At 46.5% G+C, this 27127-nt stretch overlaps 6 protein-coding genes across 6 annotated transcripts; 3 read left to right on the top strand and 3 right to left on the bottom strand.

Moving 5' to 3' along the window:
- Nucleotides 1–10: 10 nt before the first annotated feature.
- I203_104959 (uncharacterized protein) lies at nucleotides 11–7820 on the top strand (the record flags this gene model as incomplete). The annotated part of the gene is made up of 19 exons (XM_019143460.1): nucleotides 11–79; nucleotides 158–267; nucleotides 351–446; nucleotides 506–635; nucleotides 699–778; nucleotides 844–1591; nucleotides 1659–2057; nucleotides 2111–2242; nucleotides 2296–2718; nucleotides 2780–2969; nucleotides 3031–3240; nucleotides 3304–3645; nucleotides 3701–5067; nucleotides 5122–5399; nucleotides 5459–6669; nucleotides 6757–6858; nucleotides 6925–7148; nucleotides 7234–7378; nucleotides 7447–7820. 19 exons carry the CDS (start codon nucleotides 11–13, stop codon nucleotides 7818–7820), a joined length of 6630 nt encoding a protein of 2209 aa, XP_019006509.1.
- A 1410-nt stretch (nucleotides 7821–9230) lies between these two features.
- On the bottom strand, nucleotides 9231–10611 carry I203_104958 (uncharacterized protein; the record flags this gene model as incomplete). Its single annotated transcript, XM_019143461.1, has 3 exons — nucleotides 9231–9257; nucleotides 9311–10456; nucleotides 10525–10611. The coding sequence occupies 3 exons, from the start codon at nucleotides 10609–10611 to the stop codon at nucleotides 9231–9233; spliced, it is 1260 nt and encodes a 419-aa protein (XP_019006510.1).
- Nucleotides 10612–11461: 850 nt separating this feature from the next.
- On the bottom strand, nucleotides 11462–15237 carry I203_104957 (uncharacterized protein; the record flags this gene model as incomplete). The annotated part of the gene is made up of 6 exons (XM_019143462.1): nucleotides 11462–13527; nucleotides 13595–14084; nucleotides 14158–14319; nucleotides 14413–14564; nucleotides 14626–14727; nucleotides 14787–15237. 6 exons carry the CDS (start codon nucleotides 15235–15237, stop codon nucleotides 11462–11464), a joined length of 3423 nt encoding a protein of 1140 aa, XP_019006511.1.
- A 2016-nt stretch (nucleotides 15238–17253) lies between these two features.
- On the top strand, nucleotides 17254–21725 carry I203_104956 (uncharacterized protein; the record flags this gene model as incomplete). Its single annotated transcript, XM_019143463.1, has 3 exons — nucleotides 17254–19302; nucleotides 19355–20073; nucleotides 20129–21725. The coding sequence occupies 3 exons, from the start codon at nucleotides 17254–17256 to the stop codon at nucleotides 21723–21725; spliced, it is 4365 nt and encodes a 1454-aa protein (XP_019006512.1).
- A 363-nt stretch (nucleotides 21726–22088) lies between these two features.
- On the top strand, nucleotides 22089–23449 carry I203_104955 (lipoyl(octanoyl) transferase; the record flags this gene model as incomplete). The annotated part of the gene is made up of 4 exons (XM_019143464.1): nucleotides 22089–22332; nucleotides 22518–22705; nucleotides 22795–22929; nucleotides 23066–23449. 4 exons carry the CDS (start codon nucleotides 22089–22091, stop codon nucleotides 23447–23449), a joined length of 951 nt encoding a protein of 316 aa, XP_019006513.1.
- A 335-nt stretch (nucleotides 23450–23784) lies between these two features.
- Nucleotides 23785–26779, bottom strand: I203_104954 (uncharacterized protein; the record flags this gene model as incomplete). The annotated part of the gene is made up of 3 exons (XM_019143465.1): nucleotides 23785–25869; nucleotides 25938–26030; nucleotides 26105–26779. The coding sequence occupies 3 exons, from the start codon at nucleotides 26777–26779 to the stop codon at nucleotides 23785–23787; spliced, it is 2853 nt and encodes a 950-aa protein (XP_019006514.1).
- Between the last annotated feature and the right edge of the window lie 348 nt (nucleotides 26780–27127).

The following is a 27127-nucleotide window of genomic DNA, read 5'->3' as shown; positions in this document are numbered from 1 at the left end:
AATCGATAACATGGACGGAGAACCACCTCAAGAGGAAGATTTCTCTCAGATTCCTCTTGTGGAGAGGAGTCAGCATAAGGTGGGTAACATCCAGTGTTAATGGGTTGTAGTGTTTCTGATGTCATGTAGAGCTCTGCTGACGATGTTGCTGCTTCAGAACTGGAAAGCTAGATTATCAGCTTATACCGATGTGATAGCCAAATCAGCTAAAACAGCTTCCGACTCTGATCCTTTCTTTAGACCTTTCTTATCGGATGGTGGTCTACTGTGAGTCAGCTAGTTGCTGTGCCAGACCTATCAAATGACGGTCAGTCCAGCTGACCACCCATGATGCTGCCCTTGCGTCGCAGGAAGAAATGGTGTTTAGACTCCAATGTAGTAGCTCAAGAGAAAGGGATAGAAGCTGTATTGTCAATCGTACAGTATAGTGGAGAGACGAGTGCAAAGTGAGCTGCCAGTCGCTCGATCGATGTCACTTCAGCTTATAGCCCATTGCGTTTTGTAGGATACGGCCAGACGTCGTTCCTTCTATAGTCGACAAGGCGTTAGGCTCCGCCCGAGCCGGAACGAAGAAGAAGGGAATAGACTTGTGTGCTATGTTTGTTGAAGTTGAGAACAGCGGAGAGGGAGTGATAGTGAGCTTATGTTCTTCTGTACGACATCCTCAGCTTACTGATAAGAGATTATACACTTGATAGGAAGACGTCATGGTCGGTCTAAATGCTAAATTACCAAAAGCTGTAGCTGGGTCAGTGACATGTATAAGGGAGATAATAGAGTGAGTCCAGCATCCGTATTCATTCTGCATCGAATTACTCATCGCATATCATGTATTTCCATCAGAGCATTCGGTACACAGACGCTAGGGAATATCAAACCACTCCTCAAATCGCTTTCCAAAATATTCGGGCATTCAGATAAAAACGTACGAGCCGAAGGAACTTCGCTTACATTGGTCTTATACACATATCTCGGACCGGCTTTACTCCCAGCTTTAGCGGAATTGAAACCTGTTCAAATGACCGAATTGCAGAAATCGTTTGATGCAATGGATGCAGAGGGCAAAGGAGCAGGGACAGGTAAACCCACAAGGTATACTAGGAAGGTTCAAAGGGATCGAGAAGCTGCTGAAGCCTCTGGTGGAATTGATGAAGAGGCTGGAGACGGTGAAGATGAAGCCGCGGCAGCTCCTATAGATCCGAAATCACTGTTGGATCCAGTCAATGTTCTGGCTTTGTTCCCTTCCGATCTAATGGATAGATTAGCTTCAACAAAATGGAAAGATCGTCTGGAGTCTCTCGAAGAATGCACCAAAGTTTTGGTCCAACCTCAAAATGCTAGTATATCAGACTCAAACGTGGATTCGTATGGTCCACTAGCCCAGATGTTGGGTACGAAATGCAAATCCGATGCGAATGTAAATGTGGTGATAGAAGCTTCAAAAGTGATCGAAGGTATCGCTCGAGGAATGGGAAAACCTTTTGGTCGATTTAGGAGTGTTGTCATGCCTGGTGTGATGGATAGGCTGAAAGAGAGGAAAGCGAATGTGACCGATGCTTTAGGTAAAGCGTTAGATGCTATCTTTTCAACTGTAAGTAATGGGTACTCCTTCATCTCATCGACCGACTATCGTACTGATTCTTCCCCTTCTCATGTAGACATCATTGTCAGATATAGTCGAAGATGTCCTCAACAACCTGAAATCAAAAAATCCGCAGGTGAAAGAAGGCACATTGAAGTTCCTCCTTCGATCACTCCAAACGACGACAGAAGCGCCAGGAAAGGATCAGATTAAACCTATTGCGGAATCGTTAGTATCGTTGCTGGGAGATGGTGCAGAACCGGTACGAACCAACGCAGCAGAATGTTTAGGTACTATGATGAAGATTTTGGGAGAAAGAGTGTTCAATCCTTTCATAGAGGGTGTGGGAGAATTGCAGATGACCAAAGTGAGAGATGCTTTCGGAAGAGCGGAGATCAAATATAGAGCTGGAGGTGCTGCCAAACCCGCAGCTAAAGCACCTGGTATTTCTAAGCCTCCGGCAACGGCCAAAAAAGTGAGTAAAGACGTTCTCATCACAGCTTGTCTAATCACTCGTGTATCCTTTAGGCACCACCCAAACCTGCGGCTTCTGGATCACCACCTATCAAATCATCTGGAAATTTTAACACGGATGAATTACTAGATGATTTCTCTGCTCCTCCTGCGAGAGCACCACCTGCCCGATTCGCTAAACCTGGAGTGAGCATTTAGTCCTTTTACTTGGGATAATTTCATGCTGACATGGGGATTAGGCTGCGAAACCTGCACCCTCGGCTTCTGCACAACCTTCTTCACCCAAATCACTATCAACATCCACCATCAAACGACCCCCTCCATCAGCTGCCGCAGGTCCATCGAAACCTGCCGCCAAACCTGCTGCCAAGCCTGCACCAACAGCATCTTCCAAAGCTGGTCCTTCGAAGACCTTGGCTACATCACCCTCTGAACCTGTCAGATATCGTTATTCCCCCGAGGAAGCCGCTGCTATAGCATCAGATGTCATAAAGTCTGATTATCATACCAAATTGGCGGATGGAGCTTGGAAGGTTAGATTGGAAGCTGCTGAAGAGATGGTCAAATGGGTTGGCGAAGAAGATGGCGCAGAAAAGGTGGATAGCGAAGTGATGATGAGATTCTTGGGTAAGACGCCTGGTTGGGGTGAAAAGAATTTCCAGGTGAGTCTACTATTTGGTGGAGTGAGACGTGCATGAGGTAAATCGACGACTACTGGTATAGGTCTCAGGAAAGCTGTATCAGGTCATGGGACTGATGGCTGAGAAATCACCATCTTTCGGAAAACCCGCTGCTGCCTTGGTGATCGGACACTTGACGGACAAATTGGGTGATATGAAACTGAAGAAACCTGCTGGAGATACCTTGACCACGTTTGCCGAGAACACTTCCTTAGCTTTCGTACTTGCCCAAGGTAAGCTTACCCACAACAGTATCGTTTACACAGCTTGAGCTGATCGTACCTTTCGGTTTAGGATACGAACCTATGACGAAGCAGAAAGCTCCTAAAGCTCAGGCGGACGCATTGACATGGATCAAGCAGCAACTGATCGACTTTGGAATTGCCGGAATACCTCTTAGGGATTTGATCGGATTCGTAAAGAATGCTCTTGGATCTCCTAATGCGTTGGTCAGGAAAAGTGCAACTGAGGTTTTGGTCACTGTCAGAATAGCAGTAGGAGCAGGTCAGTCGTTCCAACAGCCTTGCGCACAGAATCCTACTGACAACTTGTCCTGTAACGATTCAGATATATCCGGATTCTTGGAGGATTTGAACCCGCAATTACTGAACACTATAAATTCAGAATTCGATAAAGTATCTTCGTCGACGCCGCCGGAACCAACCAAGAATCAAGCCGATCTACAAGAATCTTCTCAGTCTGCTACTGGCGGAGCAAGCAAAGGAGGTAGAGGTGGAGCCGATCCATTGGACGATTTGATACCCAGACAGGATCTCGATAAGCTGGTGGCTTCTACTTCGGTAATACAGGACTCGAAGAGTGATGCCTGGAAGACCAGGAAAGAAGCTTTCGAAGCTCTCAATGCAGTGTTGGAGATCAAAAGTAATAATAGGTTGAAACCGAACATGGGTAAGTCGAAATCCTTTGCTCGTGGATGCGAGAGGCTCACAATCACCTTCTGTAGGCGAAATTGGCGGAGTACTCAAAAAAGCAATGGCGGATACCAACTTATCGGTTAAGATGCTAGCGCTTGGTGTAATCTCCAAGATCGCTGTCGGTATGGGTCAACCCTTCGAAAAATACCACAAATTGCTAGTAGCACCCGTTGCTAGTGTTTGTGCAGATCAGAAGGCACCCACTCGAGCGGCAGCCTTGGCTACTTTGACTGCTATGGCCGATGCTACTGGAGGATTAGATCATATGTACACTGGTCTCGGAGCGAGTTTAGAATCTACCAACCCGGTTCTTAGAGCCACAGTGCTCGGATGGCTTGCTGCTCGTGTCAAAGAAGAACCGCCTCCCCCCAACGCTGATCTGTCACCCCTTGCGGGTCCAATCATCACTTGTCTGGAAGATCGAAATGGAGATGTTAGAAAGGGAGCCACTACAGTCTTACCGTTCGTTGTTGCCAGCGCAGGATTCGATTATGTCATGGACCAAACATCAAAACTCAAACCTGCTTCCAAAGCTACTATCGTCCCGCTCATCAACAACGCTCGATCGAACGCCCCTGCATCGTCTTCAGCAACAGGCAGTAAGGCGCCCGCACCTAGCGCAGCTCCCTCAAGGGGATTAGCCACTCCAGCTGCATCAAGAGTAGCCAAATCTTCAGCAGGTCTACGTTCGGCACCTGGATCTCCTGCTCCTTCAACTGTCCCTTCCCTGCCGAAACCTTCAGCTGTTCCCGCTCGGTCCATGGCTATGAAAGCTTTATCGTCCGTCCCTTCTTCAAGACCTATGTCATCGCTCTCCCAAGGTGATGATAGACCTTCCGGTCTACCAAAATCTCGTATGGCTTTACCTCGACCTGCATCCTCTGCTTCCCACACGCCATCAATAGCATCTTCTACTCCGCCTAACGCCAAAACCATCCCTTTCTTACACAACGATTCTGCTCCCCGTACAACTCGTTTGAAGAGAGACGCTACAAGGTGGGTCTTGGATCCTTCGCCCAAAGCGTCATCCGATCTCAGTGAATATCTTCAGCATCAAATGGAACCTCAGATATCACCTGAATTGTTCTCCCTGCTGTTCAGTAAAGATCACAGAGCAGAAGAAGATTACATGGCGGGTTTATCGATGATGTCCGATTTCTACGATGTCACGGCTGCTTCGACCTTTAATTTAGAAGAAGATGAATTACAAGGTGTACAGTTAGCAAATGTCGATCTGGCATTGAAGTATGCTGCACTGAAGTTATTGGGAAACAACACGCAGTTGGCGAATCGATGTTTAGAATCAATGGGCAACGTAGTAGAGTTGATGCCTAAGTATAATGAGAGGTTCTCTGATGCAGAGGCAAAATTATTCGTACCTGCTCTTGTATTTAAGGTAAGTCAGACTTCGCTTTGCAAGAATAACGTAGCTGACATGTGTTTCAAATAGCTTGGAGATGCCAAATTCGGACCTAAACTCGCACCGATATTTGAATCACTCGACAAAGTCATTGCTGGATCTCAAGTCGTAGCATTACTAGTACAATATGGTTTGGAAGATAAGTCCGCGGGTAAAACGTGCAAGAACGAATCGCTCGCACTGATTGAAAAGGCGTATAAGAAACGAGGATCGATCTTGAGAACGAGGGAAGACAGAGGATTCTACGAGACTATCGCCAGGTGTATAAGTGATAGTGGAACGAGGAATGCTGCTTTGAGCGTGATGGCGTGAGTGAAAGAGCTTCTCGATATATTGATATTCGGCTGACATGCATGCAATCATACAGTTTGTTACAGCTGCAAGGTGAATCGAAGAGTCTGGCAGCAGTCGTCGAATCGATGCCTCAGTCGTCAAAGGACATGCTCGCCAATCGAAGGTCGACGATGGCCGCTAGTCGTTCAGGTATTTCAAATCCTCTTGTGGCTGAAGTATCATCAGACTCGATACCGGAAGGTTCACCTAGATTGAAACGTCCTACCGGCCTTGCGACTCCTCGTGTAAACCAGCTCCCTCGAGAGACTGCCGTCGACTCACCAAGAGCAACGGTATCACCCGCTTCGAGATTACCTAGGACTGCCACCGGTTCTCCATCTCACCATCGGACGATCCCCACTCCCTCTGGGATGCCGAGACCAGGCGGTATTCCACCACCTGCGCAGATGCCGTCAGCAGCGACATCTCGACTGGCGAGACCAGCAGGCGATGTGTTTGGAGCTCCCAACGGTCGATCTGCAGCATTGCAACCTTTGGCTAGACCACCCCCACCTCGCTCCAGTGGACCGGACGTTATCAAAGCCATCAATGAGATACGGCATGATGATCTCGATAGATGCGTTGACGCTCTGAAGATCATACAGCATATGTTAACCACGACACCCGATCTGTTCATCGACAACGTCGAAACTCTTTCAGATACATTGATGGATGAGATGGAATTTGCGTTCACACCACCTGAGAACCTCCATGAACCCAAGTACTTCAGAGTGGTCAAGCATCTCATCCAGAGTTTCTCGGGCTTATCATCCAACCAAGATCTAATGAAAAGATTGTCATACAATCAACTATATAGCGTATTGAACTGTTTATCATTACGATTAGTCCAGGCTGATAAATTAGGAGGAAACATTCAGGACATGTCAAGATTCTTCAACTTGGTCTTAGTTCAATGCCTATCTACCCCTGATAGACTATTGGTTTTCAAAGTCATGTTTAAATTACTCTTAGACCTCACGCAAGACTTTTCGGTGGAAAGGATCAAACCTGATAATGAACGTGCTAATCACCCTGATTTGGTGATCAAGTGCTTATGGAAGAGATGTAAGATCCTAGATGATGATTTCAGATCAAACAGATTGAAACCTGGTCCTCTGCTTGCTGTGTTGGAAGAGTTCCTTCAAGGTGTTGGACCATCGGAATATAGGAGAAGAGCCGCTGAGGGGATTGCTTTGGGTGATATGCCGCTGAGAACTGTTAAGACGATCATACAGAAGATGCTTGGTGAGTGAAGCCTCCTGCTCATGCTCTCATGGTCACTATCTTGCGCGATTTTGTCGGAACGGAATGCTGACTATGTCGATGCAACAGTATACACCCAAGAAGCTGGATTGGAAGTGTATGATATACTTCTCAACCAATTTGGAGATGAGGCCGCTTCGACTATTGTATACACCTATGTTTTCAGATTAGGTAAGCTTGGGAACGTATACCAAGAAAGAGTTTAGCTGACGTTTGACTGCCATTCGGTATTGATAGCCGGAAGAGAGAGTGCCAAACCAGTGAAAACACCTTTGATACCTGTATCTGAACATGATCGACCTACCTCAGCTGCTAGTCATAATACGGCTACTTCCTTACGCTCAGAACGACCGGTCTCGTCTGCTACTACGCCAACGCTGGAAAGTGCTCCTGCGGTGGAGCGGGAGGAGACCGAAGCTGAGAGGTTGGTGAAGAATCTGAGGAGTGAGAATCAGGCCAAGGTGAGTGAACTGTGAAACTTCTCGTTTCCTCTGCATGTATCTGTCAGGAGGAATGAAGGTTGATCTTGACATGTCCAACGAACAGAGCTTGGACGGTCTATACGCTTTCATCAAATCTCGACCTGATGCAGAGGACGAGGTCAATGCTGCTATCGCTGCTCACCTTACTCCCACTTTCCAAACATACGTGAGGAGGATGATCGAGCAGAGAAAAAACAATGATAATCCTTGTAAGTGCTATTCATATCAAAAATCACATCGCGTTGTTGACGATTATTTGTTTCTTGTTCTTGTATAGCCCCGGCACGTGGAGGAGTGACTTCACCTGTTCGATCACCTTCCCGACCCGAATCGATGCCACCTTCCCTCAAACCCCTGCCCAACTCTCATGCACCGCGTCCCCGTCAATCGATTGGTGGACCCAGACCTTCAAGTCTAGCTATCAATGTCGATAAGAACTTACCATTAGATGATCAATTAGCGCAATATAAGAACCTGTTTAGAAATCAAGCTTCGCTAAACCATTCGAATTCGGATAGTCGTGATGGAAGTGCTAGCCCGCCGCCTGCAGATGGAATAGGGAAAGAGAACAAAGTTCTGGATGAGATACAGATACAGTCGAGGGATGGGAATGATGTGATAAGAGCGCCGAGAGCTAGTGATGTAGATTAGTTCATTAATGTCTGAGATTGAGGGTAATTTTTGGATTTTGGATTTTGGTTTTGATTTTCACTTGAGATTGATTCGTCATGTTTCTCATACTTCCCTACTTCGATTCTCATGCATGAATACCCAACTGTGCGTTTGCAATCCACTAAAGAACAAGCCCATCTCCATTGACAGAGCTATTGAACCGAATCGATCACAAGAGAGGAGAGTACTGTCAATGTTATACCGAGTTGAAGTTTATCCCTTGTGCTTCACCCACTCTTTGTTCTAGCCTTCCTTTATTGGGTATAATCGAGAATAAGCTGTGGTGAGGAGAACCAGGCGTAGCCTTCATTTTGCCCTTTGTTTCCAAGCGAAAGGAACGATCATATTGCTTCGGCAAGACCAAAAGGCAGGGTCTTAGTACGGTCGTAGTGTACATGGGAATGTGTACGGGAGTACTACATATAAATGTCAGAGACTCTCAATAGGCTCCCCGTCACATACATCGGGACTAACACCAACATACCAGGAGTCAAGCAGATCTGCTGAATCCGCATACTCAGAATCATGGCAAGTATGCTTCTTCCCCCAAGTACGTGAGCCATCCACTTTTCTATCATTTCTCATCCAATACTGGGAATCTGATCTATGTCATCAGAGCCACTCAAGCCAAGTCAATCTATCGAATCGACATGGCCTCAGGAGTCAGAGATTATAGACTACTTGATCAAGCGAAGTACGAATCTACCAACTTAGGTCAAAATGATTATCACTCATTCGAAGACGGAAAAACGATCATGTGGCGTGAACCAGGTACACTTCGATTTCACCGTTGGACAAAGAGTAAGGATGGACAATCCACGGAGTCAGTCTTCCAAAGAGGAGGACAACATAGAGATGGTGAACGTGCCCGCAAACTTGGGAGGCAACCCATGGTAAGGCAAGACATAGGGTAGACCTGTCTAGGATTGGCTCGACTGCATTTTGCCATGTTAAGCATTCCGAGATTAAACCGGATCAAAGCGAAAAAACCTTTGACACTTTCTGCGTTAGAGCGTTGAACAACTCGGTCCGCATGGAGGGCGATGGATCTGGAGGGGTGATCAAAGTGGACCTCTCCATGTAATGAGTGATTCATGGCTGAATTCAAATACAGGTCCGTCCGTCACTGTGGTACTCTTGTGAAAGTATTCACTAAATCTTTTAAGTCGTAGCAAATATACAGTAGTGTCAATATTTGCGTAGTATCTCGCGAGTCATGCATCTAAGTGTCCATGATCCAGAACAGAATTAAATACTGTATGTACGAATATGAAAGAAGCAAAGGCTGCATCCGAGATATATACACGATTCAGCGTCAAATGACCCAGCCATTCTTGCGCCAAGGGGGATCAAATAATCAGATTGCTGTAACTTCGCCACTTCTCGCTCTTAAAGCCAAGTCCAACCAGAAGAGCTCTAAAGCTTTTCAATCAGTATTGCGATCCTCGCGCGCTATACGCTTAACTCACAGTGGAAGATACTTTTGCTTCTTCTGTATGCACAGCGAAAGCGGCAATATTTCCATCGTCAGCGGTGAAATCAGCAGGAGCAGCATCACCTTCTCCTGGTGCCGATTCAGTGGGAGTAGGTGCAGGTGACGACGAACTTGTGCTAGTCTCTTCATCATCGCAATCACATGTTTTCGAAGAAGAGCTTGTGGGTTTGGACTCGGATGAGCTTGGCTTTTCGGTAGTCTCAGGGGGACTGGACGAAGTTGGAGCGGCTGCTTTGTCTGTTGTGGCTGGTTGAGTTGAAGTAGGCTTAGGTGTTTCCGATGAGGTTGGGGTAGCAGCCTGTTCGGTCGTTCCGGGACTAGATGTAGACGATTGAGGTGCTGGCGAAGATGTTTCATCCTCCTCTTCCTCACAATCTTCTTCCTCTTCATCGTCATCTTCACAATCTTCCATTTCGCTGCCAGACCCTTCGCTCGATCCACCTTCACCTCCACTCGATCCCTCAGCGGGTTTCGTGGCGGTAGGCACAGCCGCATTTTCAGTCGTGGGAGATGGTTTGGTCTCTTCTTCTTCTTCGCAGTCGTCTTCTTTCTCTTCTTCTTCACAGTCATCCTCTTCCTCTTCGTCCTCGCAATCATCCTCCCCTTCAGGGGCCGAAGCCGCAGAAGTGGTAGGTGTGGCAGCTTGACTGGTGGTTTCAGCAGGTTTATCAGACGTCTTAGGTTGAGCAGTCGAAGAGGTCGGAACGGCAGCCTCAGAGGTATCTCCAGGAGGAGCCTCCTCCTCGGATGCTGTAGGACAAGCACCTTTACAATCTTCGACCGAGGATGATTGTTCCGGCGAGAGACTTTGAGAAGTCGATGTGGCAATCGGGACGCCTGAACTTTCAGAAGAAGAAGTTGGCGCTGAGGCGGTCACGGTGGCCACATGAGTTCTAGTCTTGGTAATTGGTGCTGCTGAGGTTGACGAGGAAGAAGAAGGGGAAGTGGTGGGAGCAGCGGCATTACTTGTTGTTGCCTCTGATTCAGGAGTGTTTCTGGCTTCTAGCAGATCCGAAGAGGAGGCTGAAGAGGTTTGAGCAAACAAGGGAATACCAACCCGTAATTCCACGCCTGGCGGAAGAGTCGCTGAGCCATCGACTTCGTCAAGGGGTGAACGTTTCTATAGTTTTTCATCAGAAAGATGAGCTATTTCTCTATGATCAGGTCATCACACAATACTCAACCCACCTTGAAACCTGAAATCTTACTCAGACTGATAGCTTGTCCGAGGATCAAAGAGGATAAACCCCATACGAGGAAAGTGGTAGATTTCATGATCGGATACTATATTAAAAGAGCGTGTTATGTGCGAAAAAGCAGGTGATAGAATTCTATCAGAGATCTCAATAGGAAAAATCTATTGATATTGGAGAGGGCCGATTGAGGATATTTGGAAAAAGCAAAGTGAATATGGGAAAAAGAGAGGGAAAGGTCGAACGAGGATTTTTATATTTCGAGAACAAAGAACTTATATATAGATACACTGTACTGTAGTATACTGAATACACCATGAAAGTCAATTTCTCCCATTCAAGTCTAGAATCTACATTTCAGGGATGAGAGAACGAAGATTTGACTGATGCCTCCTTGGGATTATCGGAGATGGTATGCTTCAAAGGTTAAAAGGAGAAAGGCCATCTCACTCAAAGGACGCGCCGAACGGCTCAAATTTCGTCAATCGATACGTGCCAATGACCTTCTCGCATCCTTTGATTAAGGTATTGAGCAGAAAATGTGGCCTTTGACTCGCTTCATATCATCTTTGACAACAATTATTTGTTCCTTTGACTCTGGACTTCGGTGAAGTTGGATGTATCCATTAGAGAAAGTCATTATGAACCCAAATGACTCCTCGTGAGTTTTTGAGACAGATGCGGAAGCAATTTTTGGAGCTGTGTAAATATTACTTACACTTCTATCATCTATATATCCCCCCTAAACATGTCTGTCCTGCGAATTATTTACCGTACCAATGCTATTGGTATTCATGCTAATGTCATTGATTATAAAGCCACTTAAATATCCTTGATGATTATGATTACCAAAATGAATGAAAGTGAGAAAAAAGCCGTATATGGCCATATACTAAATTATACAGGTTTCTATATTTGTTGTCTCTAATTCATTACCACCCAAACGTCTCTGCGTGGAAATCCACTACCACCCCACCTTTCCAAACTTCTTCACTATTCATCTCATCTTTCACTCCATCTCTTACAGCATCCAAGAGTGATATCGGTCCGCAACACGATACATTCACTCTCCCACCTCTTCTAGCAGGTCCCGATCCGGGTTTCTCATTTTCCATGCCGTGTCTTTCATCTGAGGATAATTGCGTATGAGCAGCTACGGAGTTGATAATTTCCTCGATAGATTCCTTGATATTCGCTCTTCCCTCATGCCATCTCACCAAACCTTCTAAACCTTCCGCAGACCTCTTACGCAACTCAAGCTCAGCAGGTCCCATGAATTCGGCTGCACTCGCCCGTCGTTCCTTAGGATCTTGGATAGCTCCGATCGCAGATATGGATTTCCTCAAATCGGTCGGTGACGTTCCTGTGATTTGAGCGAATTGCTTGAATTCTTTTGAGGGAGTTTCAGGTCTGGAAATGTCTGCTGGGTTATTCATCTGTATAGGGGACGGTGGAGCGGGGGTAGTAAATGATGCCATTGATGCGCCCGATGTAGTGGAAGATGATCTCGACATCTCAGGTGCAGATAGTAGACCTGAGGACTGGACCGTTTCTAACATTGTTGGTCTGACGGGTTTGGCTAGTACGGGAGTAGGCATGAGAATGGAAGGTCGAGGTGAAGATTGGGGACCAATCGATGCTGCTGCTTGAAGGGGTAGGGAATCTCGTCGGCCGGATTCACGTCGGTTCGCTATTCCATATAGTAGCGGTATAGACCGCTTCCGTGTTGGCTCAGTGTTAAATGCAGAAGTCGTGGGTGTACCAGGCAAAGAGTTTGACAGGGATCCAGACCTAGATTGAGAGATAGGTACAGTGACTGTTTTAGGCGAACCCGTTCGATTTACAGGTGATTCTTCGGAGATGGAAATCCGTTTCTGACGTGGTAGAGGTAGATCTTCCGAGATTGATATCTGTCTAGTACGCGGTGGGGTATTGTGAGGCATATGTACGGATGAGAATGATTCCCGCATCCATGGTATCGACCCTCTTGAATCTCGATGAGGCAATACAGCTGCAGGTGGAGTAGTAGGTGAAGGAGGTCGATAATCGAATGGATCAACTTCATCAGGTCCAATATCCCTCGTCGTGTTGATGACCAGGGGTTCACGTCTGATAGGCTCAACAGGAGTAACCGGTAATGGTTCAGGCATAACGGCTGTTGGTCTCACACCCTCAACTGGCGTAGGTTCTTTCAAGACGATTTCCAATTCCTGATTTTCTGATACAGTAAAAGGAATTAGGGACCCTTTCCTGCCCGCTTCTCCACTTATACTACCTCCATTGGGCCCAGCACCAAACACAGTATTGTCCGCATACCCTTCTGTCCAATTGAAAGCTGGTATACTTGGTCTTCTCCTTTCTTTCGATCTGGGAGCGATCTTCCTCGGATCCTCACTTTCACTCTCACTTCCACTGACCGCATGACTACTTCTTCTCCTATTCTTGTTCTTGTTATCCTGGTGTGAGGTACCACCCAAATGAGACGAAGCGAATGAACCGAATAATCTCTGAGCTCTTGATTTTCTCGAACTGGAACCGTCTGATCTTATCGATTCGCCGCCTTCTGATTTCCCAGATTCGGAAGGCATCAGAGATCCCCTTCTTGTTCCAGCTTGTGTACCGCCCGCACGGAAGACGGAGGCTCCGGTCCAAGAAGCCCATGAGAACGTGGACATGAATCGACTCCTTCGCCTTTTAGGTTGTGTGGCCCGTTGTTGTAAGTATGCTTCCAAGTCTCCAGAAGCCATATCAGGTAAGGTATTATGCGTTAATGATAGTTTAGGTAATAAGTGTCTGGTAACGTGAACATGGATGTTGATAGATAAATCAGGGGGCAAATCGTTGACGTGGTCTTTGAGCAGAGGGGCGATCCATTCAAGGTGTAATCGAGATTTGACCATCCAAACGATCGATATGAATTTGACTCGACTGGTACCTTGTCTGATCTCACTTAAAATTTGGAGCAAGTTGGATACCGCGAATGATATACCAGAGCCACCTAGACGGGAAAACCTCGATCGGTTAGCGATATCATATGATGAGATTTCAAGAATTAGCGGACCCACCAGAAAACATCAAGACACCTTCATACCCTCTCAAATCCGATTTCTCTCCATAAGGTCCCTCTACTGCTGCTGACACTTCTACATCCAATTTATCGTCTATCGCCAGACCCTGATCCTTTCTCACTTCGTCGATCTTATCTTTCATCCTTTTGGTAAAACCGTCTCTCACTCTAATGATGAACGCCAATTCGCCTGATTCGGTCCCTTGACCAGGCTTTGAGGGGATAGTAGAGGCTGTGAAAGGGTGTGCTTCCCAAGGGAGCCTTGACATGCCAGGCATGACGATGTAGAAATGATGTCCTGCTGACCAATTGAGGTGTTCAGATGGACTGGTGAACTTGAGTAATAACGTTGAGGGGGTCAATAATGATATGGTGGCTTTGGAAGGTATATCCTTTGCTGATAGTGAAGGTGGAATCCACAATTTGTTGAGGATTACGAGGCGTAGGACTCGAAGGAGTCTGTCAGCAGCCCAAAGACCTGCACCTGGCTGTTGCATATACACAGACGAATTAGCGATCTTGAAGTCAGATGCGTGGTTTCAGCAAAGTAGCCACACTCACATAAATCCATACATCCATGGCTCTCCAGTGCATGACAAAAGCAGCCAACATCAGAGCTACCAATGCGATATGCATGACGAGGAAAAACTCGAACATCCTCCTTCTGAACCATGGTAATGACAGTACCGAAAGTAAAGTGATCGCAAAGGTACCGGTAAATCCCTATGTGCGATTAAAGGCACATGACGATCAGTTACTTGGTTACTTGCGGATTACGCAGCCTGTGCCTCATGTTGGCAAAGCAATAGCACTTACCCAGTGAGAGATGGTTTTGTGCCAGGTTTCCTGACTCCATCCATGAGTCAATTTCCAATGTCCACCTGCGTGGATCCATACTCCCAACAAACACAGTTTGGCGGATGCTCGGTGGATATAATTCAGTCGGTCATAAGATATGCCCGTAAGGACTATGAGAAAGATAATCGTGGTCAGGTAATGACTATGGTCCAAGGAGAATTAGATACTCACATGAGATCAAATTATTCTTTCCTGCCAGAGCGATAATCATGGGGACCTGAGCTACAGCCAGCCAAGCAGCTTGGTTCGACCAGGTTAGTGTATCCCATCCCGCTATTTGGAATATATATCAGCGCACTTGATCGTGACCACCAGGTAAGAGCAAAACTTACTACCGTAGAACGAGAGGATCAAGAAGCCTAAGGTATAACCCCATGTCCAGAACAACTCCGGAGTCGCATACACCTTCTTATGTATCTTCCTAACTTTGCCAAAAAGGGTGAACCGCCTAGCAGGTAGAGTTATACCCGATAAGTAAAAGTATTTCTCAACTAATACACCTAAAGCTCTAGCCGCCCTATTGAGTCTGCCCAGCCTCGCTTTTTCAATCTGGGGCTTCTCATCCTCGCTCGAGTGCTCGATGGCTAAAGGAGCAGGCAGCGTCTGACCATTGGCGGTAGTGGTGGTGACGAGAGTGTCGGAAGAAGATACTGGGGATGGGTGTAAAGTCGGACGGGTTAAGTGCGAATAGAATTTTGTAGAGAAGTTGATGATGGTAAGGATGCCAAGGATGATAGATGTAGTATACCAGTAAAGGTAACCAACAGGTTGAGGAAGTCCCATCTTTCAATTCTAAGGATTTGTGGATTTTGAGGGAGGTGAGGTACAAGGCAGGCGAGAGGTTGACGAAGATTTGTCATGGATTCAACTGTCCATCAGAGTGCGAATGTCGTTTGTTGTTTTTGTGTGGAATCGGTTCGAGCGGTATTCGGATGTTCCAGGAAGGAATAGAAGATGAACACCAGACAACACGAGGAAGAGAAGGTGTGAGACAGTATCAAAAAGAAAATCTACACTACTCGTACTTTGAGCATGTGAAATGTTATGATAAATCAAAAGGAGAAGCATAAAAATAAAGAAAGACTTTCTCTTGAAGACGTGAAAATTGATTCAGTTGATTTATCATATCAGAGGTGTGATTCATGTCATCATCCATCTCCTTGTTCATCTGTTGTTTACGGGTAAGGTTTTGAGAGAATGTTCGGACATTATAGGACGGACATGTCTTACTTTTCCAACTCGTCTTCCTATTTAGATTTTCCAGGTTTTACGTTATGGTTTCTTTGTTGCCTGAGGTTCATCCGAGTGCTACATGTCATGGCAGGTAATGCACATGTCCTATTTAATCGGGATATCCTCATGTATCGACCTCTGCTGATCCAACTCTAGCATAAAGTCTAAAGGCCAAAGGTTCTGTATTGTCTACGTGCTGCGCCGTACTAACCCTGTTAGGAGGTTGGAATTAACCCTGTTAGGAGGTTGGAATGATCGACATGGGTCATAGGTACCCTTTTTGCCTTTGTACAGCACTGCAGCAGGTACGGTGGATAGACACGGGATGGCGCCTCTTGCCATGAGAAAGCGGTTGATCCTGACGTCAAGGACAAGTCGTAATAGTCTTAGAGACCGAACAACAGCCTTGGTCACCCCTTGTTCATCGCACACCAAGCCGTCCATAGAGCATAGCTGATCGAATAGAAAGAAAGTCCGAGACAAATCGTTCCAAGCGCGATCCCTGAGAGAGATGAATGAGGCAAGGGTTGGGAGTTGTAAAGGAAAACGATAATCGAGTAAAGTTTGAATGTTTAAATGGCTGAATGGATAAGACAGTTATCTGACCGGATCTGGTAATAGGTTTCGAAGCGATGGAAGATGTAAACAAACAAAGATGCGAATGATCGGGATCGGAATCCGTGCCTTGTTCCCGGTACGGTGAAAATCCCGATATCACCCCTACCATTGTTTGCAGCACACGCCTAACATGAACCGTGTCTTGCCGCAAGCCTTTTGCAGCCAGCAGTAACGACGCTGTTAAGCTTTGAGTGGAACAGCGGTGGACTTGGGCCAGACTCGATTCCCGTGATGCTTATACGTAAAGTGAGAACAGAAACCAAGGAAATATAATCGAAAGCAGTCAGACTCGCTGGTGAACCGAATATCATACTACTCATACTCCTCGTCTGCATAACGCACAACGATCAGTTGTCTGCTCAGCAGGCCATTCACACTCACACTCACCGTCACAGTCACATCCAATAGACTGCAATGGTCAGATAGATCATCATCATCACAGACTGTGTTCATCGTGATCATATACATTTATATTGTGTAGTGCTATCCATAGCATATAGCATCAAGTATCATATCATACGCGTCCACTCGCTCATCCGCACAGGTTCACCCGCGCTTTTGTCCTAACATCCTTGCATCTGCAACTGTCACCATTGATCAACCTATCAATTCAACAATCCAACGCGAAAACCTTTCGACCCATCATGACTGTGTAAAAATACGAAATAGCAATACATCATAGCAACACGAACGAACCCATATCACGCTCGCCTTGAAACGCATTCGAAACGACAACCTCACCACATATCGCATCGCCTCTGCTCAGTCTAAAATCGTCCAAAAACACAACACAAAGAGTGTCTTGATTGTGTTGTATCACTGTATCACCGTGACATTGTCTCGCCCTTGGTCAATTCAGGTCGACCCTTTCTATCATATTTTGCCCCTTCCTTTGCTCTACCTACAACAAATAGCAATCACACATACATACATACATACACAGCAATAATGTCCAATCCTGCTCTTGCTTCTGCTCTTACCTCTTCTCTTGGCCCCCTTCCTTCACCTCCTTCGCTGGTCAGTCCAGCACTCCCATCTTCGACAAACACAAACACCGAAAACGAACCGCCATCAGTTGCACGACGACCAACATTACATTTCCCTTCCTTGCATCTCGGATCCTTTGATACTCTGTCAACCACTCAACCTTTTCCGCCTGTTGCTTCCTCCTCTTCAGCTTCACCATCCCGACGTGAATTTGGGGGTAATTTAGTGATAACAAGTGGGGACGCTAGTCCGAGTTCAGGTGGAACATCACCTATGGGGAATCACGAACAGGCTCGAGCTGGAAGCAGCCACAGTGTTAGCGTCGAACCAACTCGTTCCTCATCATACTCATCACGATCATCTTCCCATCGTCTACACAAAGGTTCAATACCGCCTCCGCTTCCACCGCCCACAATGGCTTTACCTCCATTGCCTATCCTGTCACCGATCTCTCCTATAGGTCCTCCCGCTTCGCCCTTATCTTACGCTTCAAAAGGCATTCAATCGACAGTGTTTCAGCCTCGGTCCACCTCATCGTCCTCGTCATCTCTTGCTCAACCGCAACTAGCGGGCGAAGGTCGCAGGGAGTTACCAAATGTGCCAGCGAGGAACAGGTCTTTAGGACATTCATTGACCATTCAGGTACCCGGTCCCAGCCCCCTGACACCCTCACCCACGGATCAAGAAGGCAATCCACTTCCTTCACCTATCCTGCGGAACTCACCTGGTGTAGCTAGGCGGCGTACTGTCATTGAAAATACCAATACCAACCTAGGCTCACCGGTCAGAGTATCTGGATTTACGGGTGCAGGGCATATGACGCCTCCTAGAGATTCATCGCCTACAAGAGATAACAAATCGCCTCCCATCGAGCGGGGGTCAATCCTCATGCCTCAACCTCGCCCCAGCCCTGCCATCGAACAGACGTCAACCATGGAAACTCCACGTCGGTTGGAGAAGAAACGGTCTTCCACAGATCTCAAAAATGTGAATGCATCGCCTTCCTCACCATCGGCAAAAAGATCGCTACCACGTCCACCCAAGATCGATACCACGTTATCATCCCAGCCATCCAATTCCGATTTACAACAGACTGTTGGTCCTACATCGCAAATGCAGACTGCTATGCCATCGGATTTAGCTACTGCGCCTCATTCGCGTCCACAACAAACTGCTGTGCCATCAGCTCCCATATCCATGAATGACCCACAGCAAAAACCCAATCTTACTTTACCTCTCACCGCTCCTGTTCCCTCATCGTCGTGGCCCCCTCTGAATATAGCTCGATCACCCACATCGTCCAGACCTCCCAACATACCCGTTGAACCATCAGCTAAACCTGCTTTCTACCAGAAACACCAAGCGAACAAGTCAGCTTCGTCATTGCCTGTCGTAGCGGGTTTAGCAGATGCAGGACCTTTCGCAGGAGCTTTCACCAAACCGATTCAAGCTTCGCCTAAGGGCGTGGGATTAGGAAGACCCAGTAATCAACTATCGACCACTGGACAAGGTAGAGGGCCCAGTATCAAGCCGCAAGAGGAGATCTGTCTAGAGTGCATGATGCGAGATAGGGATTTAGCAGATGTGGTCGTCTCAGGTGAAGGCGTATGGGAGAGAGAGAGTGATGGTGATTGGAGAGAGCTTGAATGGAAAGAACAAGCGATACTCAAATCAATGGGTAATTTAGATGACAGTCCATCTTTATATCGGGAATTGGTGAAAGCTGCAGATGAAATGAGCCAAGAATCCGATTCGACTTCTTTCAGTCCACCGTCGACTGGGAATTCCACTGAGGATGCTCACCTGAGGAGAGAATTTGATGCGAGAAAGAAAAGAAGATCTCTTATTAGAGCAAAGAAGAGAGAAGCCGATTGGAGGATCGCAAAAGAAGTAGGATGGAGAGGCCATAAATGGGAACAAGGTGAATCAGGAGAAGGACTACCTAGAGGTTTTAGAGGAACCAATGGAGGTAAATTGACGGAAGAAGGTATCAAAGCTGTCATGACCAAGGTGAGTAATATAATCATATCTGTATTGTGGTCGCTCTAACTAGTCGCTACAGTTCCCCTCTGCCTCTGCACATCGATATCAAACTCTCCAAACATACCTTCGTCAACAGTGGCATTTGGTCCAGGAAGTACGCGCTCAGGCTCAACGACTTGGCCGATTCCCTTTCCCAGACGATATCATCGGTTCTTCGTCCACTGTATCTAGTCACGAAGCGCAGGCTAACCCTCGAGGAGCTCAACCTAGCCATTTGTCCTGGGACAAACGCGGAAGGGACATCAACGATCAAATGCGGGGTGTTCAGACTCTCATTCAAGGTACACCTTCACTCTCGGTCGTTCGACCTAGTCCATCTTCACCTGCCAATTTGACGGCTTTGGCGAACCCACCGAGACCTGCACCCATTCAACGACCCCTCACTCATTTCTTACCCGATAGGGAACCGTCTCTTGGCACACCTAGAACCCCTCTCTATGCTTCTCCTGTTTCTGCAACTCCTCGTAGTCGCCATGGCAAACAAGGCTCATCGCCTGGTCTTCTCGAACGCCAAGGTGCGTACGAAGAGAGCAATGAAGAGCTCTGGTCTCCTGGCGAAGAATCTGGTGCTGGCCTGAGACCGTTCTCATTTGCTGTCCGAGCAGGCGCGGCTGCTGGTAGAGATGGGGGCAGTGATGGACATGGTGGAAGAAGGAGTCTATGGGGTAGATTTGGCGGAAGTGTCACGAGCTTTTTCGGGGGCAGTCAGAATGGAAGTGGTAGTATGATGGATATGCAGTGGGTATTCGTTTCCTCCTGAGTATTCTCGAGATGCTAATATATCGATGTGTAGCCTTGGCTTGGACAACGAGCGAAGAAATCGTTCATCATCGTACAACGTCAATCCCCACCCTCGAGCTGTCTCCATGGCGTCTCCTACTCGACCTTCATTCTTCAGTCGAGATTCTCGATGTTCATCCGATGTTGACGTGACTATGCCCCGGATGTCACGAGCTATCAGCCATTCGCGCTTATCCCAGATGCGACTCGATGATGGAGAAGATGAAAATGAAGAGGAGAAGCCCAAGAAGAAGGGCATCAAGGGATTCTTCAAGAAGATGAAACCGAAGGGTGCAAGGACCAAATCAAAGTCTGATCTTCTTGCCAGACCTGACGATGAGCATAGGAATGAACAAACCCAACCTGATACACCTTTAGCTCCCCCACCACCTCTCTCTTATCTCGTCGGAAACCGTAAACACAACAGGAACAGGAGTGGTTCTTCATCTTCTATGCTGACAGATGGGCAAGAATCGACTCAAAGTAGAAGATATTCAGGCTCGCTACCATACGCTATGAGATCGGTCTCGGCACCTATGCACGGTGCAGCTTCGTCCTCAGGTGGAAGTCTATCAGCCAGTCCAACTAGCTCAAAATTCGCTACGTCTGGCCCAGGGAAGAGAGAGAGCTATGCGTCAAACAGAAGGAGAAGTTTCGGAGTGAACGAATTGGGCGAACCGCTAGAACAACCCGGTGGTGATAGGAGACAATCCGGCATGGAGATGCTTTCGGGTAATGGAACGATGACCAATGGTAGAGGACCCTACTCTTCTCCAGACACTTCGACCATATACGATGAGCCTTCAAGTATGTACAAGAACAACACTGGTCTTAATTTCAGACCGCATAACAAGACGACCTCGAGTTTATCGAACTCAAGTGGCACCATGGCGATTGAAACTCCCCCTTCTGCCCTATACAATCCTTCGTCATTCTTCAACCAACAACAACAGCAGCAATTACAACAGGTCGCAACGATCCCTCCGATGGACAATAAGCCAATTGTGCGATCTCCTTCTGAACAACTGTCACCAAACAGGTTCAAGAATCTCCCGCCTTTACCTCCCGGGCAAGAATCAGGACCGGGGGTTAGTGGTATTGGTATGACAGGTTCACCTGATTCGTTTGCGGCTGCTTTCCCTGATCAGGAGATCAATTTGGTCGGAACGATACATGATCCGAAATACTTGGCCTCCAGTGGTGTTGGATACCCTTCAGCAAAGGGATTGATCGATTTCTCCACACCCATAGTTGGATCACCCAATTCAATGAGGTATCAAAATAGTCCCAATAATAGGATGAATCAATACAATGGATACCCCCAACCACCCCATCTGCAAATCAACACTAATCAGAATGCTCAATACCCCTCGGCTCATGCTAGAGCATTAGCAACTGGCAGGGCATCATTCGACCAACCTTCGCCCCGAGCTAGAGTCGGCGGTGGGAATGAACGGGTAGTCAAAACGATGTATGGGCAACCGCTGATGGATGATTCTTCCATGATGATGGGCTCGGAAGGTCAAGGGGGTTTTGTAAGGGATGAAACGAAGAAGAAGAAAGGGTTGAAAGGGTTTTTCGTAGGGAGCAAAGCTGGTAGAATGGCTTAAATAAGGAGTAAATGGACAACAATCCATGTTACCATTGTCATCCAGTCATTTTGATACGTTTATTGGTTGATCAGTCTATACGTAGATGTGTGCGAGATTGTAGCTGTAGCCATTATTATCTATAATTTCATGATCATTTACTCACTTGATCGACATGCATGAAAAGGACGATATGCTATGACAAGAGATAATCATCTCAGTATGGAGATGTTATATCCGTCGGGATCTGTTTTGATTTCTTCCGTTCAAATCACCTCCACTGGATTCGTCCGTTTCCGCTGATTATAGATCAATGCTTATTCAACTCTCACCATTATACGATTGTTGTTCATCAACTATTCACAAAGTCAGCTACAGCTTAGGATGGTATCGAAATCTTTCACTCGTCTATTGAACCCTTCCACCTTCCGACAAGTATCACTATCATCCTCGTCGTGCGCAACTCCCTCTTCGTCCTTACCTCCACTCCGATATCACATCTTCAGAGAACCACTACCGTACCCTGTGGGGTTGAAATTGCAGAATGATATCATAGATGTAAGGTTGAAAGCGAAGAAGGATGATCCGGCTGGAAGTAGAGGGAAAGGTGATGTGGTTTTGATGCTTGGTAAGTTGATTTGTAACTTTGCTTACTTTATTACTCAATCAACAAATTCTACTTGCTTTGAATTTGACTCTCTTACTATCTTACAACCGGAGTGACATTGCCGATCCATATATGGATATGTTCACATAGTGACAAGTAGCTGATTCATGATCTGGGCATGTCCTATATTTGATCTACACCTACAGAACATACACCGACATACACAACTGGACGAAGAGACAATTCACCAAATCCCAACGAACTACACCCAGAAGAAAAGAAAGTACAGAACGTAGGAGCGAATTTTTACATTACCAAGAGAGGTGGTCAGGTCACGTATCATGGTCCAGGTCAATTGGTTGGTTATCCGATATTGGATTTGAACGTTATGGAGGTGAGTCCGAGTAAGGAATTCACTTTCGGGATGAATTATAACATAATCATTTACAGCTTATTGATAAATGATAACTGAATGTTGTTTAGACACCTACAAGATGTTATGTCGAATACCTCCAGGCGATGTTAGCAGAGTACGCTAGGGATGATCTGGGTGTTCAAGGTGTATTGGCTCCTCATCCTGAAGGTCATGTAGGAGTATTCTCATCACCTACTGAGAAAGTGAGTCATATCTTACAAGATAGGAATGAAGAGTTGACTGCTTAAGCTGATCACTCACCTCTGTGCCCTTTTCTATTCTCATCGTATCGTATTCACCTCACCTGTACGGCATACATAAATTTCTTACTCCTCGCAGTTCGCATCGATAGGCATACATCTCTCTCATCGAATAACATCCCATGGATTCGCCATGAATATAACACCCCAGCCTATCAAATGGTTCGACCTGGTCATGGCATGCGGCTTAGCCGATGTCAAAGCCACTTCATTACATCAACTCATCCCACCTTCGAGTAAGGGAGGTCTACCAAGTGTGAGAGACGTGGCCGAAAGTCTGATACCGAAATTTGGCGACTTGTTCTCAAGGGGGATCATACCCCTTTCGCAAGACTTACAGGAGGAAGGAGCAGAGGTCAATCAGATATACGAGCTGGTACAGAAAGCGGAGGATGATGCGAAAATCGTGAATGGGAAACAGGGAGGTTGGCCAGATGAACCTGATCTGTCGAAGAGGGAATAGGATAGATAGGGTAAACCTCTTATATCACCATATATATTCATGGATGTATAGTACTGTATACATCATTGCATGTGAATGATTGAGGTTATGCTCTCGTTGAGTATTGAAGTCATCTGTTAATTGGAGATTTGTTTCCAAAGTGTTGCATGAATCCATAGCATATATAATAGCAAGCAAAGCAGAGAACATACTGAAGATGACAAACAAAATAAAAACAGCTTTGATAGATATGTGTGTATGCGAATGACAAGCAAAAACAATGTAGAAAAAGTTCAACAGAAACAAAAATACTTTTCAAGATCCACAAACATGACAGACAGTCGATTTCAGCTGATCTACCTCCTTGAGGCTGAACTTCCCCATACCATCCCGAAGACTCTTTGGAAAACACTTCCGACCGTCCCACCGGGCACCACATCTTCCTCTTCATCCTCGTCCATGTTTTCTTGAGTCTGAGCATCCAAATGACCTTCTACGTCATTGGCTTCTTCCATACCTTCCTCAAGGTCCAGGGCATTCGCAAATGCTCTGAAAGGATCGACCTGTCTAGCGATGGCGTGGATAGGCGTAGGTGCGAAGAGCTGTCTAGAAGGGAAGGATCCAATCACTCGTAATTCTGGTGAATTTTCTCTTGCATTTCGAACCATTGGAGATATCATTCCTATTTCCTCTTCATCCCGATCTTCGTTATCTGAATCTGAATCTTCGATGAAGATTGGTGCGATGAGAGTCTGACAGTCTGTTCTGGCATTGTAAGGGGGTGGAGGTGGTGGCGATCGATTATTCCATCTGTCAGGTAAGTAATCTGGTAGAACATCCGACGGGGCAGAGATCAGTCTTCGTACTCTAGGCACAGGTCTGTTGGCGTTGATATGAGAAGATCGAGACAAGGCGATAGGGTAGGTGGGGAACTCGTATTCTGGTGGATCAGATAGGACAGTAGAAGTTTCACTTCGTGCTGGACTTGATGGAACTTCCGCCACGACACGTTGTTGCTCTCGTTCTTGCTGGAGACTAATTCGAGCAATCTCATTCTCCCGTTCCAACTCAAGTCTAGCTTGTTCTTCCCTCTCACGTTCCTGTCGTGATCGTTCCTCTTCACTCCTTCGTCGTTCCTCCTCTGCCAGTCTGATAGTTTCCCTCCGTTGGATTTCCTCCGTCCGCCTCTGCTCAGCGATCTCTTCCAATCTTCTCCTGATCGCTTCCGCTCTAGCACGTCTCTGTTCAGCTTTTCTAGCTTCTACCCTTGCCCGTTGCTGCATGACATAAGGCTTCAACTCCTCTCTTCTCAGCTGATTCCTTCTGGCCCATCTTTCCTCCACTTCTTCACCGATCGTCAGATCATCCGAAGCTTCTTCGGCGATCCGTTTTCTGGAGTGGTTGAACGTACGTGTATTCGATGGTGGAGAAAGCATGACCTCATCTTCGGCGGGAATCTCAGGAAGTAATAGAGCTTCAACTTCTACTTCCTCGGGCAACCACCATTTATCAGTCAATCCTGATATTTCCTTGTGTCCCCACCAGTTCCCAACCATCTTTCTCCATGCGCCATTCTGAGTTTGATCGTTGTACGAGGCGATTTTGAGTCTTCGAGTGACTTGGGCAGATAGCCTAGCTCGGAGGATCGATATGAAAGTTTGACCTGGAAGACAAGCGCCGAATTCGATTTTACCAGGTTTAGCTCTGTATTTATGGGTGATAATTTGTGGTCGGTGAGATCTAGTCATGTATCTTCTAGCAGGTAATAAAGAAGAAGGTGATGATCTGTGCAAGTGCGAAGTGGAATCTTGACCTGGGAGACGTTCGACAAATGCACGTAATCGAGATCGACGTTGAATATCTTTTGTGACAATCAGTGAATTGTGAGATAGTTGCGATTTTGCAAGAGGACTGTTAGATTCATAGGTTTTCCTAATCTTGGTCATACCAGGTGATAACCTTTTAAAAGATTTGAGGGTTGATCCCGAAGAAACAGATTTCATATCTATGTCGGAAGAGATACCGCCAGCGGTATGTTCGATATCCGAAAGACTCTTCATCTCTTGATCTACCAGCAATTGATCTTCTTCATCTTGCTCTTCTTCCTCTGAGATGTCCATCGCCGAAGATGAAGCGGATGATACCACTCTTCCAGTTTTGGTCTTGAGATTAGTAGATTTCCAGTTCTGAAATGCGGGTAGATTGACCAGGGGATCTTCACTCGCTGTGAGCCGTTGGAAGCATTTCTTGGTCTGAGTATGACCTCGTTTCCTGCCGAGTCTTCTCTCCGTATCTCTCGATCTACGGCTAAGACCAGCGCCAGCGCCGGCTTTTTCAGATGCCAGATCATAAGCTAAGATATCGGGATTTTTCTCTCGAAGAGGGTACGTAGAGTAAAGGGGAACATCGACGTTCATAGCGAAGACAGTGCTTGAAGCGTGCTGTCGGACCCAAAAAAAAAGGTTGATCAGCTTCATTAAGAGGTTCGGAAGGTGTTATGAACGCTTACAAGTCCACCCATCTTATCGCAGATGTTCCCTACGGCCGAGTACTTCATTCCGAGAGGAGAAGACTTTTCCTTAGGATAGATAGAGGTAGGACTCTAAGTATAACGATATCGTTATATCAGCATCGTATAGACGGCGCGCATCATTCAGTCAAGAACCGATTACTCACCTGTCTAGAATACTTCATAGCTCTTTTTCCTCTTTTCTTAACACTCAGCAACCCCTCAGTCTCCATCTCATCATCCCCATCTTGATCCTCATCTCCTTCCTGCATAATTTGGTCGTAGTCGTATTCGTATTCTCTTGATCTCTTTTTACCTTTCCTATCGCTCCACCTCATGGTCATAGGTGATGAAGGTACTTTACTGACCAAGAACATATCCACCTCATCGCCCTCAGCTTCAACTGTTCCATTTGTCCCACCATTCTCTGAATTTGTTTGGGGGTTCAGATTACTCTCGACATCACTCAAGACCGTTCCTATCTCCAAATCATCTTCGTCCAATTCGGTATCTTCATCCTCATAATCATCAAGCGTAGATACCCTATAGTTCCTAAATAACGATCCGGATACTACCCTCTTAGTTTGTCTCTCCCTTTTAACGATCGGAACAGAGAATGCGAATATCCCTTGATTCTTGGCTAGACTGGGTAAACGACCAGGTTGGAGTTTGGATTTACCGTTAAGAGGGGCATTGTGAATTGGAGTGGGCGTTTCGGGAGGTGACCATAAAGACGAAGAGCCAGAGCCAGAAGAGGACGAAGAGGACGACCTGCGTCTACTCGATCCTGATCCAGATCCGTGACTTTGGGCATCTTCTAGCCCCAGGAGGTTGGAGGGCATTGTGCTGACCTCCTCTTCTCACCAGAGCTGAGAACGATCCTAGAAGAGAAGACACTGAGTTGGTGAAATTGCTCTGAATAGATAAGTGTGTTGTACCAAGATGATTCGATAGATTTTTACAACAAGGTTCGTGGGTTGGGCATATGATGAAAGGTCGAAAGTCGTAATTGCACTTCGTTAACTATGATCGTATGTGACAAGATAGGAGAGGGGGGAGGAGGGGGGCGATGCAAAGATATTGAGAGCAAGACATCAAGTTAGCATTTGCATGTATGAGCTACTTCTAATGCGTAATGTTGCAATATAGATGTGACGAACAAAAGGGGATGGAGAGTGAGAGAGACACAA

The sequence above is a fragment of the Kwoniella mangroviensis genome (assembly GCF_000507465.2).
Source record: "Kwoniella mangroviensis CBS 8507 chromosome 1 map unlocalized Ctg01, whole genome shotgun sequence".
NCBI classification, from domain to species: domain Eukaryota; kingdom Fungi; phylum Basidiomycota; class Tremellomycetes; order Tremellales; family Cryptococcaceae; genus Kwoniella; species Kwoniella mangrovensis.
Note: the sequence above shows the minus strand (reverse complement) of the source record. Positions and strands in the feature narration are given on the sequence as shown.